Source organism: Canis lupus, chromosome 36 (assembly GCF_048164855.1).
Source record: "Canis lupus baileyi chromosome 36, mCanLup2.hap1, whole genome shotgun sequence".
Classification (NCBI taxonomy): domain Eukaryota; kingdom Metazoa; phylum Chordata; class Mammalia; order Carnivora; family Canidae; genus Canis; species Canis lupus.
This window is the reverse complement of record NC_132873.1, coordinates 28,431,903-28,447,168: the sequence shown is the minus strand read 5'-3', so window position 1 is coordinate 28,447,168 and position 15,266 is coordinate 28,431,903. Positions and strand designations below refer to the sequence as shown.

The 15,266-nt window shown below is 36.8% G+C and overlaps 1 protein-coding gene across 1 annotated transcript in view; it reads right to left on the bottom strand.

Annotated features, from left to right (window-relative positions):
- The window catches only part of TMEFF2 (transmembrane protein with EGF like and two follistatin like domains 2), a 221,634-nt gene that overhangs the window by 32,117 nt on the left and 174,251 nt on the right, over positions 1 to 15,266 (bottom strand). Inside the window, exons 6-7 of the mRNA XM_072813549.1 lie at positions 12,348 to 12,496; positions 11,570 to 11,629 (exon numbers count right to left, since the gene is read on the bottom strand). Coding sequence (XP_072669650.1) covers positions 11,570 to 11,629; positions 12,348 to 12,496 — 209 coding nt within the window. The remainder of the gene's footprint in view (positions 1 to 11,569; positions 11,630 to 12,347; positions 12,497 to 15,266) is intronic.

Genomic DNA, 15,266 nt, shown 5'->3' with positions numbered 1-15,266 from the left:
CTCATTGTCCTTGTTACAAAACCAATAACTTTATTTTACTAGGGAGATAGCAAATGGGATGTGGTGGGGTTTCCTCCCCATTCCAAGGAAGGTCTGTGCCCGGGAGCTTCTAAACCGTGCTGCCCCTTAGTGTCCTTCCCTGAGGGGTGCAGCACCGTCGGGCTGCCCACTGGGTGACATGGGAGAGACAGCTTCAGGTCCCCTCACCGTTTCAGCGACGGAGGTTTGCATGCACACCTGCCATCTCATGTCATACCCCGCAGTTTGTTCCGCCAAGAGCACAATTTTAGTCCTAAGAACTGCTGCTGGAAACTTTAGGAGATTTTAGCCAGTTGCTTTTAAACAGATTCTTATGAACCAAGGTTCACAGATATTTATTCTGTGAAAATGCCTGATAATAAAAAGAAGCTTGGAAATAGTTGCTTTTTGCTTCTCAGAGAATATCATTAAAGATCTTTCTTTTTTTTAAAGATTTTATTTATTTATTCATAAGAGACACAGGGAGAGGCAGAAAAGCAAGGCTCCCTGTGAGGAGCCCGACATGGAACTCGATCTCAGGACTCTATAATCACAACTTAAGCCAAAGGCAGATGCTCAACCACTGAGCCACTCAGGTGCCTCATTAAAGAGCTTTCAGACAGGTCAGCAATTTGGCCAAAATCTGTAAGGAACAGCTAATGTGAACTAAAAGGTGACACAGCTTTGAACAGCAGAGCAGGGACCCAGGTTGTTAGAATATTAGTTAAGAATAGTGAATATGAGATGAGGGGCCCACTTACGGCTGAGACTTTCCTCAGTCACTTCTGATAACTAAGAATATGACTTCCTTTTTAGCTAGACGAACTTTTATTATTCCGATAGGTCTTTTCAGAGATAGATATTCATGCTTATTTGTGAAACTTTTCTATTAATGGAATAACTGTTATTTTAGAAAAAAAGAATGTGTGTGTTTGAAGCAGTGAGATAAAAGTTTGTACTAAGCCAATGATCCTTGGTCTGGGATTTTATCTCCTTTTGGAGGAGAACTGAAAAATGCTCTGGACTTCATAGTGTCATTTAGTTTCTCGAACCCATGTCATATGTGCTTTACCATAATTTCTAACACCATAAAGCAGGGTTTTCAAACGTGTGCACTATTGGCATTTTGGCTAGATAATTCTTTGCTGTGGAGCCCTGTCCTCTCATGGTGGGATGCTTAGCAGCATCGCTGGCCTCCACCCACTAGATGCAAACAGTACCTCCTGTCTCCCAGACAATCAAAAATGTCTCCAGACATTGTCATATGTCGCCCTTTTTGAGAACCTCTGTCATAAGGTAATGGTCAACAACTTTCCCTCAAGTTCATGATTTCTGAACTAAAGCTATATACTTGGTTGTAGAATCTGAAATCCAGAAAAAAAGGAATATTATCAACAAGTTTTACTCATGGGAGAATTTAGGTTCCGAGAGGCTAAATACCTATTTAAGTTTCAAGTTCTCTTGCGCGAGAGATGAGACTAAGCCACAAGTTTCTGCATTGCTATTCCAGTCTCTTTCTTCCATAAAATGATATTTGTAAGTCATGTGCTCTGAAATTCAATTGGAATTAAGAAATAAATATGATTACTCATATCCTTGGAGCATAGTTTTGTGGAGCATTCAAAACAGTAGATAACAAACATAATTTCTAGTCGATTTTGGAATAAAAAAAACGAAGTAATCTTATTCCAGTGGGATCATTTTCCTGATGATGATGATAATCATGATTATAATAATATATAATGATTATACATGAGGATGACAATGGTTTTCTTAGGGTAGCATCACAGTTAGCTGTGTTTCCAAAGCATGTACCAATTCAAGGCCAAAGTGAACAGCTAAGAAACATGCTAAATTGTAGAAGGCAACCAGCTTGAAAGTGAGAGTACTTGATAATCTACGGAGATAACTGAGAGTTAATCGTTGCTTATCACTGCTGATGGGGCGTTTCAGCTACTATTGATTGTCCCACTACTTCTGGATGACAACGGGGATACTTTCCTAAATCGACCACATAGGCAAGCTCCTCCGGCCTACCTGTTAGGTCCTCCTCACGCTTTCAAGCTATGTTTCATTAAAAAATCAGAAACTAGACCGAAAGTACATGTGCCAACTGTGGGGAAGGATGAGCTGCTAGGGATGTGGGGACGGGAGTGGGATTTCCTCAGAGATTATTTCAGACAACTGGAAACCTCCAACTTCCCTGGGGCTCTTTAAATAACAGAAAAATAAATAGGAAAAAAAACCAGTGGTGCAAGATTTGTAAAATAATTGTGACAGTACATGAACAGTCAATCTGCAGAAGTGAATTTGGATGTGTACTGCCTGACAAAACACTAATTGCTTGTTGGTTTAAACTCTGTAGACTAATAACATGCTCTTTCTGGAATACTTAATTTCTGTAGGACAAATGGAGCTTGTTTTTTAAGCTTCATTTTCTGAGTGATTTCTAAACATTTATTTAAAAAAATTTTAGTTAGACATTTATTTCCATTATTAAATGAATTTTTTAACGAAATACTCTTGGGAGTAGTTTTTGATGTATGGCACACACAGCTCTGAATCTCAGAAAATGTAAAAGAAAGTGGAGAAGCGGTGGATTTTTTTTTTTTTTTTTTTTTAGTGTCCTGGAATATATTTTATAGGAATTATTATGTAACAGTATCAAACACTGATAATGCATCCACCACTCTTTGCAGAACTCTCCATCTCATTCTGTGTTGGATAATTAATAAATCCATCCTATTTGTTTTATGAAATTAAACATAAATCACCATAAATGACATTTGTTAGCATAAATGCTACAGATTATCATAGTAAACCCCCAAAATATCAAACTTCGCTTTCTAAGATTTATTCATTCTTCTTTGTTATTGGTCAGATGTCTCTGGATTAATATGTTAAAGAATGGGCTTAAAAGTTAACTTTGTGTAAAAACTTTTGTATGTTTTACAGTGAAGAAGGACCTACCAATCCAATATGGCTAATGCTGATACTCTGTACTAATATTATCATTTCTAGGGTTATTGAGGGAGATCCCAGAGGATTCAGAAGTAAGGAGAACAAGATTGCTCTGTACTTTTCCAGAGCACCAGAACGCCTTAAAGTCATGAAATGCTTCTGAGAGAACAGGCCTAACTTGATCCTGATTAAACTTATTGCACCTGGAAAAGAGGTAGATTAGACAAGCATTAGCCAGAAATGGAAACTCAGTGTTAGGTAAGATCTGATCCTGGGAGAGGATGTGCTGGCCGAAGGTACGTCTCCTGATTTGAGGGTAGGGGTATCTTTATTGTGTAGACATTTGCATCTTAGCTTGATACCTTAAACATTTGAAAAATAGATCTTCTGTTCAGGCTCCCTAAGTGACCTCATTATGATTGGACTTCTCAGAGAATTCAACTCTAGGAAGAGAACGCATTGTTCAGGGGACCCAAGTCCTCGGGGTAAAGCCTTCCCATGGCAAATCAAGACACAGACGCTGAGTTTGGTTGAGTTCACTGCTGAACCACAGCTTACTCTTGCTGTGCTGAAAATTTAGATTTCTAAGTCTACAAGTCCAAGAGCTTTATAATGAATTCAGTCGATGTCCAAATCCTGCCCTGTCCTGTCCCAGTTGTCTCTCTCCACTGAATCACCAAGTCCATGACATGCTGCCATTGTTGGTTATCTATCCTTGACTAGCTTATCTTTCTGCCCCCAATTTCCAACCACTTCCCAAAGCTCACCAGGAACTCTGCTCTAAGGTCAGCAAATTCCTCCTCCCATCTTCAGAAGTTTCGCTGAAATTCTCATCTCTCTTCTTAACATCCTCAAGTACCAGCTTTCTCCTAAAATACCACATCCCTCGAGTCTTCTCACAAGGTGGCCATATGTGGGATCCTCCTCTTCTGTATCTCAGGACTCAGAGGTGAGGGTAGGTGTTGACCTTCTTGGTCCTTATTACTGTTTTCAGGTTCCTGGGCCACCTCTCCCCTCAAGCCTTATCACCAATTTCCATACATTGTTATGCCTGGAGTTTGGCTCACAAGTCAGATTCTCTTGATTACATCTGAGTTCAAACTAAAAGTCTAAGCAATTTCTAAATGAACAGTTAGAGGGAACAAGCTGTGACCCATGAAACAAGTAACAGTCAGTGTTTAGAAACACAATTTTTCCGAGAGATTTTAGTTTCACAGATACTTAAAAATATTTTTAGTTGATTATATTTGTACACAGTCTCAAATCATCAAGATGTGAGAACTGAATTTTTAATGTGCTCGATAATGTGGGTTCATATATTTGAAGCATATCAGACTCATTAACAAAAGCAGCAATCAAAGTGCTCCGGATATCTCCTTTTTTTTTTTTTTTTAAAACTGCTTGAATTCTATTTATTAGTTTTATGGAAAACAGTGTGTCTTGAGATTATAGAGAGCATTTGGACATAAGCTACTCTTCTTTGAACTTCTCACTCTGCCCATACTTATACCACTTCTCCTAGGAATGGAAATAACAAGCTTGAGGGGAAAAAGGTAAATTAAGGTGGAGAATTATGTCACTTTCACTAGTGATAGCCAGACGTTTGAGTTCCACCAGTTTTTCCTCTTTGCCTTCTGTACTAAACAAAACAACAAATCTAATCAAGGAAAGACAATTCTTCCTTGATGATTAGTTTCTGCTGTAAGCATCTGTCCTGACCTTGATGCTCTGACTCTTAATGGTGTACGTGCGTGCACGTGTGCAGACTGATGTTTCATAAACACTACATTTTCTGAGTGGAAACAATGTTTTGTATAACAGATATTAATTCTTATATGCCACATTCCTGTTATTTTTGCTTGATGCCTTCCCATCACTCTGATCACGGATTATGCAGGTTTCTTTTAAAAAATGAATGTGTAGGTCCTTCATACACATACCCTGGGATATAAATGACCAATTTTACAGGTGAAGTGGAAAACAAATCTAAGTGATACCATGATCTGGAAGTTCTTTCTTTCTTTCTTTCTTTCTTTCTTTCTTTCTTTCTTTCTATTTCATTTTTTTTTGAAGTCCTTTCAAATCTTATATCCTCCTACTAAATTTCTATTTGAATCTCATGTTCTCATAATCTGGTAGTCTTGTTATTTTATTTTATTTATTTTATTTTTATTTTTAAATCTATCTTTCTTTCTTTCTTTCTTCTTTCTTTCTTTCTTTCTTTCTTTCTTTCTTTCTTTCTTTCTTTCTTTCTTTCTTTCTTGTCGTGTTATTTTAAAGTGATCAAACTGTGCTGTACATAAAATCATGTCAACTGGAGGAAAACTGACAAGTTAGCTATGTGAAAACTTAGACACATCAGTGTGCTGAAGACTTATAAATGGTAAGTACTCAATAAATACTTCTTTATAGATGAATTAAAAAGTCAACCAGAATCTCCTGAAGCAAGTTCTTCTATGACTTGAGTTACAACTTGAGTTGTAATTGTAGGAGTTCATAAATGAAAATATTTGTACAAAAACTCTGAATAAGTATCAGAGTTGGACAGACCGTAGCCCATACAATGAGTTATATTTCCCATAAATTTTCAATTGTCAGACCAAAAGGAAAATAATTACAACAGCTGGCTTACAAGTTTCTTGCTAATATCTTACATAATGTCTTTTAATTCAAACTCTAACCCTGGGGAAGTAGGCTTATTATGTCTACTGAACACATGAAGAAATGAGGCTCAGAAAGGTCAATTAATTGGCTCAAGGTTAGATAATCAACAGCATGGCCAGTGTTTAAACTCAGCCCTGTCTGATTTTTAGTGACCTTAACCACTAAACTGGCTGCCACATCTTCATGAGAGAGAAAGGTAGATGAGTAACACCTCAAGGTGAACAATTTGTTGCAGGAAGGAGCATTTCCAATAGGAAAAAGTGCACATAAATGATGCAGGATGCATTTATGAACTGGGGCATAAACACAAAGTTTTCCAGAGTGTACCAGGGCCCAAGGCAACCCTTCAGTAGGAAACCTTCATCTGTATTGCAAATACTATTTCTGTGTTTATCTATAACCATGAACATAACATAATATTACAGATGACTGGCTACATGATTTTATGGGGAAAACAATGAAAGCACAGAAGTTCAAGAGAGCAGGAAAAACTGTGAGTTAGAGTTCATAGAAAGCTTTATGAATTTTGCAGCACTCTAATGTAAATCCCAGAGGGGAAAATACTTGAATTGAGATGCTTTCCCTCAGAAATCTTGAGAAAATCTTGACATCTTAATTCATTTCCTGAGCTTAAATATTCTAGGCTAGTCCGGTGGCACTGTAATAGCCTGGGCAAACATTTTTATTTATTTCACTGTTGATACCAATATTTGTGCTACAAGCTGCTGCCTACATTTGCTGCTATTTATTTCTTTCCTACAGATCAAATTATTGGCCTAGACATAACATGCTTTCTGGTGAAGTGTTCCTTGTGTTCATGAGCAAATGGAAAAAAGCTTCCCATTTTAAATGCAGATTTTTTTTCCACATGACTGAATTAATTCATGTTATAAATATGATATGTAACCACTTGATATTCATGTCGATACATATATAGTGGAAGAGCAATCAAGGCAAGCAGCAGACAAATCAAGCAAGTGCTATATTTGCATGGGTGGTGGTCAATGTGCCAAAATACCGTGTCCGGTTCTGGGTTAAGCACTTGGCCTTTCGGACCTCCAATTTTACTTCCCCCAGTATTTGTGACCCTGTTTTATTGGATTGACATGAGAGCAAATAAGGTAATGTGAGTGGATCTTCGTAAACCTAGAAAATATCACACATACGTTTTCTATTAATGTAGGATTACTTGGTAGCAAACACTGTTCGTTCTCTTTGGTTTCTCTTGTCTGCGTGGGGAAACAGAAAACAGAACAGTAAAATCTAAGACTCAAAGAGCACTTGTAGGATGCTTGGGAGAGAGAGACAAATCAAAGAGAGGAGTAACTCTTTGGAGCGTTTTACAGCAATGCAGACGATTTGGTGAAACATTTTTGAGTCCAGAACACTCAAGGGGTTAACCTCTAAGGTGCAGAGTGGGGCCAAAGGTCTCAAAGAATGTTAGGCAGTGACACTTCTCCCCTGGTCCTATACCATTCGCACTCTGCTGGGTTCTGGAATTAGTGATGATGGTTTGAACCTTAGCTCTATCACATACTCCTTTTTTAGTTAATCTCCTTGAACCTCCATTTCTCACCTGTCAAATGCATATAATATCTTCCTCACATTTCTGTCACCAAGACTGAAGGAGACAATATATGTGAAAAGCCTTTGTAAATTGCGAAGGCTTCTACAGAGAACAGGTTATTATGACAATTCACTTAGACTAGATACCCTTTCAAGATGTCAGTTTCCTCTTAGTGTGAACAAATGAATCAACGGATAATGGAATGTATGGAATTTGGTTTAAATGTATATTTCCGGTTTCTCTCTTTCATCTTTTAGAACTGAGCTTAATTATCTAAATTATTGCTCAAAGATAAGGAATAGGTTTCTAAAGAGAAAATTTCCTAAAAATTTAAGACTCCCTAAATGTTACAAAAAATGGCAAATGGCCACAGTATAATGCAAATAAGAAGACACATAGACTCCAAGCACGCTTGTACGTAGACTCAGAGCTGACTCTGGCTCCCTCTCAAGGCTGGAGACCACTCAGGGCTAACTTTTCTCATTAACTGCTAATAAAAGCAGGGAAAATTTCTTTTCCCCATAAATATACTATAATTTAACAAATTTTTTAATCTTTATTCCGGCTTTCTGACTGTTCTGTTAATCCAGTTCCTGTTAAACCTGTAGATACATGAGAAAGATAAGCTGAACACATTCTCCCTCATAGCCATTTCCCTTAGTACTCTGTGGTTTTTATTTTATTTTTTTCCAATTTGGAAATATACATAAATATAACTCATTATGTAATCTGCCACAGAAAGACTACCATTGACTTATATGTATTCTAATGCGATGCTCTGGAATCTTATAAAAAAATGTTATGAAAAATCCCCAGCCATGTGAAAAGCCCCTTGGCATATTTTATAAAATCACTATTGAAGATATTTATCTATTCTGTGTTTTCCAGCGATGAGAAGATCTATGCCAAAAATTTCTTTTTAGAGTTTAGCATTAGAGAAATTATGTGTTTGGTTTCTGAACTAATTATTTATTTATTTTTAATCAGGCAGGCAATGAAAACCTAAACTCCATTTTGATAGAGACCTAGAATGATGTATTCACGTTTGCAAAGCCCAGTGGAGTGCATATAGAAGGCACTCTAAATATTTGCTGAATGAATTGATCCAATCATATTTTCTCTTTTTACACTGGTTGCAAGGAAGCTTAGGGCTAAATGCAGTAGCTATAATAGTCCCTGTTGCTGATATATTTATTCTCCTCTACAGTTCTGCTTTATGTTTACACTCTCTCTTTAAACAATCTCTTTGAATATATTTTAATTATAAGCCACCACAAATCCTTTTGGAAACTGGTGCAAAATGTCATAAAAGAAAATCATTTATTTTCTAGATGATAAAAGACAAAATCGTTTAAATTCATGGTTTGTTTTGCTTTTCGTGTGTGTGTTTATGTGCATGTGTATATTTTACATCTAACATTTTATAAAATTAAGTAAATTTTCATTGGGTAAAATATGTAGCTACTTTTTCTGAAGCATGATCAGACTTTTATACAAAAAAACAACATAATCAGAAAATACACATACCAGATGAAAAAAAAAAAAAAAGAAAAGGTTGAACTTCATTTTTTTTTCATTCCAAGACATGAGGGGAACTTTTTTTAAAAAAGAAAATGTTGCAGATTTCAAGAGGCGTAAAACATTTGCTATTTATAAATATGCTACTTACAAAAACTTCCAGAAGGGAAGTTTAATATTAGCATTTTGTAACAATGGAAATCCCTGAAAGCGCCAGCTCTGTGGTTTTTATAAAATTTTGTTCTCTGAGCCTTTCTGCAAGTGAAGAGAAAGACCTACATCTAAGCTCGAGTCTTTGATGAAGGCAGGATGACATTAAGTAGCCTGTTCAGCTTATCAGACAGAAAGTCTGTCAATCAGCCTTGAAACAGAGATCCGAAGCTCTCGACTCAGGCTCACTAACGCTTTGGGTCTCATTAAAGGAGAGAGGGCCAAAGAGAGACCCAAGTCAGGCACAACAGAAAGTAATGCTGGCTGGCATGATCTGGGAAATTCCTTGGTTTCCTAGAGTCCATTTCAGGTGTATCTTGGAACTCATGGCTCTGCACAAGTCCAGACACCCTGCAGTCTACCTCCCCTTAGTCTGGTTGGGGCATGGCTCTCTTTGGTTTTGCTTTTGTGTGAATCGGCCCTTGCTTGCCCTTCCTGAGGTCTCTATTTTATAAATGATATTGAATATGAGATGCAGCATATTTATTTTTAGATTTAGGCCCTCTTTAAATTAATTCTCATTTTTTTGTAATCAGAAATGTGTGTTTTTGTACTAACAGCTTTAAGGTAGGCTCAAAGGGGAAACATGAGGGTGTCATTAAAGGTTTTTAACCTCTAGTATTAACAACATCTAAGAAAAAATGAGAGTGTGTTAAGACCAGTACTTCCCTCCAGTGGAAGCATCCATGGATGTTTGTCTAACAAGGGAAGTGACTGTGACATTAAATGAGCTTGTGAGCACATAGCAAACTTCTAGGAATGTGAGTCACACAGTTTCTATTTTACCTCCTTGGGGAGGTTTGAAAATGTGAAACAGAAATTAAGAGGACAGTGACATACTGAGTCTCCATTTGGTTCCTTTTATGTTTCCAAAGTTTGTATCCCAAAATTTATCATAATGCAAATACTATTGAGAGCCTGGAAATATTGAGGGATGTGGCTATTATTTAAATAATGTCTAATGAGGGGTATACTTTGTATTTTCATAAGATTACCAATGAAGATAAAGACATCTAAATTAACTTCCATGGAGTTTTAAAGTATGTAATCAGTGCTTAATGACAAATTGTAAGCTTCAATTGACATTACCTTTTCCTCTCTTAAGTTTGGATTTCAACAAACACATATTTTTAAACTTTACTTTTTTTTTTTTTTTTAAGATTCCATTCATTTATTCATGAGACACACACACACACACACACACACACACACACACACACACAGAGGCAGAGACACAGACAGAGGAGAAGCAGGCTCCATGCAGGGGGCCCGATGTGGGACTCGATCCCGGGTCTCCAGGATCAGGCCCTGGGCCAAAGGCGGTGCTAAACCGCTGAGCCACCCGAGCTGCCCTGAACTTTACTTTTATCTTAAAAGTTTTTCTATGGAGTTTACTAGATAGATCTGATGTCAAACTAGTAGACTTAGGACAACACTGAGGGTCTGAACAGTTCATTTGCATTGATTTAAAAACACATTCTCTTTCCTTCTCATGTTCAATAAAGTAATAAGGTAGGAAATAATGGCAACTAAAAGCATTGACCCTGAAGGTCAGAAATTACGTTTGAAACAAAATTCAGATACAAATTGTTTTGGAATAAAAACTCAATTTCCAAACTTTGTAATGGGCAAACCGTAAATAGGTAATATGAATGCCAATGAAAACAGTTATAACTGTTTAACAGTCAAAAACATTCCTTTAAAAAACAAAAACAAAAGCTCTACATATCATTATCAACATCAATAATTTTATCTTTATAATACTAAATTTTAGTAAAATTTAGTAACTTATTAAAGTCATATTTGCATACCCATAGATAATTTCTCACCCTAGAAGCATTATATTAGATATAATTAGTTCTCAAAATAATATTCTATAGTTGCTAAATAAAATTTACTTCTTTAAAAAGATTTTATTTATTTATTTGAGAGAGACAGAGAGCACAAGGCGAGGGAGAAGGAGGCCCCTGCTTAGCCGGGAGCCTGCTCAATCCCATGACCCTGGATCATGACCTGAGCCAAAGGCAGATGGTTAACTGACTGAGCCACTCAGACACCCCTAAAATTTACATTTTTGTATAAATGCTTGATAAAATTCTGCAAAAGTCAGAAACTACACTGTACTTGTAAAATAAATTATTATTTTAAGAATAAGTTACACATACCTTTTAAACTTTCCACTTAGAGAGATAGCCTGTATTATTATTTGTAGCTGTCCTTTCCAGCTCTTTTAGAAACCAGCAAACTTTTTTATTGTTGACTTTAATGAAAATTCAAAGAACGTTTGCATTCATTACAATATACTGCCAAAACTGCATTAATTTCCAGTGATGCCCATTAATTTGATAAATGTTTTGTCATTTGTACCATTTGCTCTGTCAAAACAAGTTAGTTATATCTTACTGACATTTTTGACAATTGCTTTAACTCTGGCAAAAAAAAAAAAAAGTATTTTATTTGCTTCAACAAAAATTCACCATTGCCTATTGAAAGTTTGAAGAAAGCAAGAGGAGATTAGCACATGTCAGAAGTCTTGCAAGATTCAACTGAGGATCAATGGTAAAAAAATGATTCCCCCAGGACTCTTTTATGGAAGTGCTCACACTCTATAGTAGAAAGTATTACATGTACCTGCATAATCTGTTCTTGCAAAATGCCCATCTTCAGATTTAGTAGTTGTAGTTGTGTTATCTGTGTTAAAAAATAACAAGATTGATTAATTACTTCCTAAGCACCTAACGTCAAATTTATATTATTCCTCCAATAGTACCTTCACATCGATTAAGAAAGTTTTACAACGATAGTTCTAACCTACCTTTACGCAAAGACAGATTTACATCAATTTTTTGAGAGCGAAAAATAGAATGATATCAGCTTTCTAGAGTTTGGGACAAAGAGAAGGTTCACAATTATAACAGATAAGGTGGATAAAAGAATAACAAGTCAAAAACCAAGAAAATGTTTGTTTCTGAATAAGAAATGAAACAGAACATCTCAGTACATCCTGCTTTAAAAAATGTACTTGAAATATTTCTATTGAATCAATACATAAACATGATGTGCTTTGTTTTTAATTTTAGGGTTTTCTAATAAATCCTCAGACTCTTTGCTAAAGATGATTTTGACTTTTTTTTTTCCTATGCAAGGAAATGTCTGCTGAATATTGGCTTCTGTGTTACAGCATTGTGAAGATACAGTCCCTTTATGTAGAAAAAGATATGGGCTGTTGCCGATAGGCCCTCAAACGTCTACAATCACCATAAATGCCACAGTAGACTCTACTATCCATTATAAATAAGAACTGTCTCCAGAAATGAAACAGCTTGCCTAATAAGGAGTTATCTTCACTTTTCATTTCTATACTAAGACTAAAAACATTCTTTGAAATGAATTTTGGTACAAACATTACCTTGACATCGACCCAACGACATGACTTCAATTTTCTCCTGTTTCTGACATGATGCTTCTTTGATTTGACATGCATTATCATAAGATTTCCCATCAGAAGCACAGAGGGGATTGAAGTTGGTTTGAGAACAGTCGATGTTGCACACACACCTAAAGGAAGAGAGAAATAAAAATGGTTGAAGGGGTTTAATTATATGGTGATGGATACTGACTAGACTTATGATGGTGATCACTTTGAAGTGTATACAAATATCGATTTATAATGTCATAGACCTGAAACTTATGTAATGTTACATACCAGTTTACTTCAATTAAAAAAAAAAAAAAGTAACATCGCCTTCGGCCCAGGGCATGCGTGATCCTGGGGTCCTGGGATCGAGTCCTATGTCGGGCTCCCTGCAGGCAGCCTGCTTCTCCCTCTGCCTGTCCCTGCCTCTCTCTCTCTCTGTGTCTTTCATGAATAAATAAACAAAAATCTTTAAAAAATAATGTAACATCAATAGCGTTGCTATCACATTATACCTAAAACACAAAGTGGAAGATTTGCTAGGTTGGCAGTATACAAGTTGGCAAAACTGAATTGCATCTTTCCAGGGAAGTTCCTTTACTTTTCTACCTGAGATGAAAAGAAGCACAGAACTAATTGAAAATAATTCAAAAGATTGAGAAATGGATTAAAAAAAAACGAAAAAGGAAAAACTCAGAAAATAATCATCAATAAATCTCTGCCATTGGAACTTTTAAAACATGTACATACGCTTGCATTGCTGATGCCTGCAGAATTTGAATAGACTGAGGTGGCCATGAAAGAGTCTGCTTTACAATTTCCTCAAATGGGCCCTTACTGGGTTACTTCTTTTCTCAGGATATTTGAACGGTGAAAGCATGAGGAAAATGATTCAGAGGACATTTATAAGAAAGTAAGCAAAGAGATTATTTGGAGTGGAATCAGGAGTTCTATTTCTTTAGCTGCAAGAGGATGCCCAGGATATGTGCTAAGCAGGAATCTTTGGTCCTTAACATTTTGGGAGGGGCAGGGTTTGAGAATCAAATGAAAGGTATGGCTCTCTCCTCAGAAATACTCATACTCACACAGAACAACTTTCTCTTTTAAGATGTTATTTATTTATTTGAGAGAGAGAGCGCACGAGTGTTGGGGGGAGGAGGGGCAGAAGGAGAAGTAAACTTGCCTTTGAGCAGGGAGCTCGATGTGGGGACTCCACCCCAGGACTTGGAGATCATGAGCTGAGCCAAAGGCAGATGCTCAACGAGCTGAGCCACTTAGGCACCCACAAAACCAGTTTTTGCATAAAATTTCAGAGTGCTTGTGGGCCCCTTGATGTCTGTCCCGTGGACCCCGTTCCCAGATGCATACTATTTTTTCTAATTCTGGCCTTAAGTAATAAATACGGTTGATTACCCTCATGATTTTTTTCTTTAATATACATAAAAAAATGGACATTAATTAGAATTAGGTTACCTGAAGTAGAAGAATTAGACATCTTAAAGTAAGCTTTAGATGACTTTTCCTATGTTCTTATAATTCTCTGTATTTTATAATCGACTTTGTTACTCAGAATATTTTTAATGTGTGTAAATATGTTATTGCCTTAGAATATAAACCCATATTTTAAATTTCTATTAATATTTACATTATTTTTCTAAATAGATTATATGCTTCTCAAAAGTGGTGAAGCACACATTTTACTTCTGTAGATCTTACTTAGAGCTGGGCATATAATATAATGATTACAATAATAACTAGTGTACTACATGCTGGGTTCTTCCCATGCATTGCTTTATTTAATCTTTATAATAGCCATTTTATAGACCAATGATAGAGCAATTATAAGGTCAGAGAGCTAGTAAATTGTGGAGCAAGGACCACCTACGGATGTGTTAAAGTAACATACAGCCCCTTTCCTCTCTACCTAGGCTAGTACCGTAGGCATTAGAGTTTCCTCAAAAATTTTTAAATATAGCAATTTACTAGCAGGTTTCTGGGCCCCAGTGACTCTGGGGGTAGACCCTAGCATGCTGCCTTCTTAGGCAGCCAGCCTGGCACCAGATTCACTTCCTGGGAATCGCTGCTTGATCCATTTGTCGATTAAGTGAGAGAAGGTTCGTGTACACACCCGTGCTTCCCGGACTGCAGTCCTCACACCAGCTGTATCGGAATCACCTAGGTCTCTGTTAAAAGTGCTGGCAGAAATTGTGCCAATGCACTTAATTTTGAGAGGGCGGGGGTAAGAGAATTGCTTTGGGAACACTTGGTTATTTTTACTTTTACATACTTAGGAACAAATAGCTCGGATAGACGGTAACCATGTCCAAATGCTTAAGTCATCGAGGAGTGGTGGTTCCTAACCTCAGCCCACGTGTGGCTACTGAGCTCCCAACTGTTGCTATCTGGGCTGATCCCTGGCATCTGAAAGATCTGAAGTTGCAAGCCGCCTACATGTTCAAAAGCTTATAGTCCTTTTCACCATGCATTTGGGGAAGTGACTTTGTAGATCAGCCTTGTTCTCCTTAACCATTTGTAGTAAATAAAGAGATGAGGGGACGGACGTTGTATGTTTTTTGTTTTTTTTAAAAATTGGTTCTATGTACCTTCAAGCCAGTTTACTGTTGTGTTAGAGACTCTGGGGATTATCTCCTTGCAAGATACCAACATAATTATCTGTTACTAGCAGCGGAACACAGAAAAAGTTGTGTTTTCTCATCATATCTAAAGAGTAAATTATATATGATACAAGGGCTCTGCAGGTATCTTCAAATCATGTTTTGTATCTGAGTTTATTAAACTTCATTAGGTAGGAAACCATGCAGGATTCCAGGACCGTAGTCTGAAACTCTACTGCTAGTAGCTTTATGCTTTATATGCCGTTACTCCTTTCGTGATTCTGTCTCTATGAGGTAT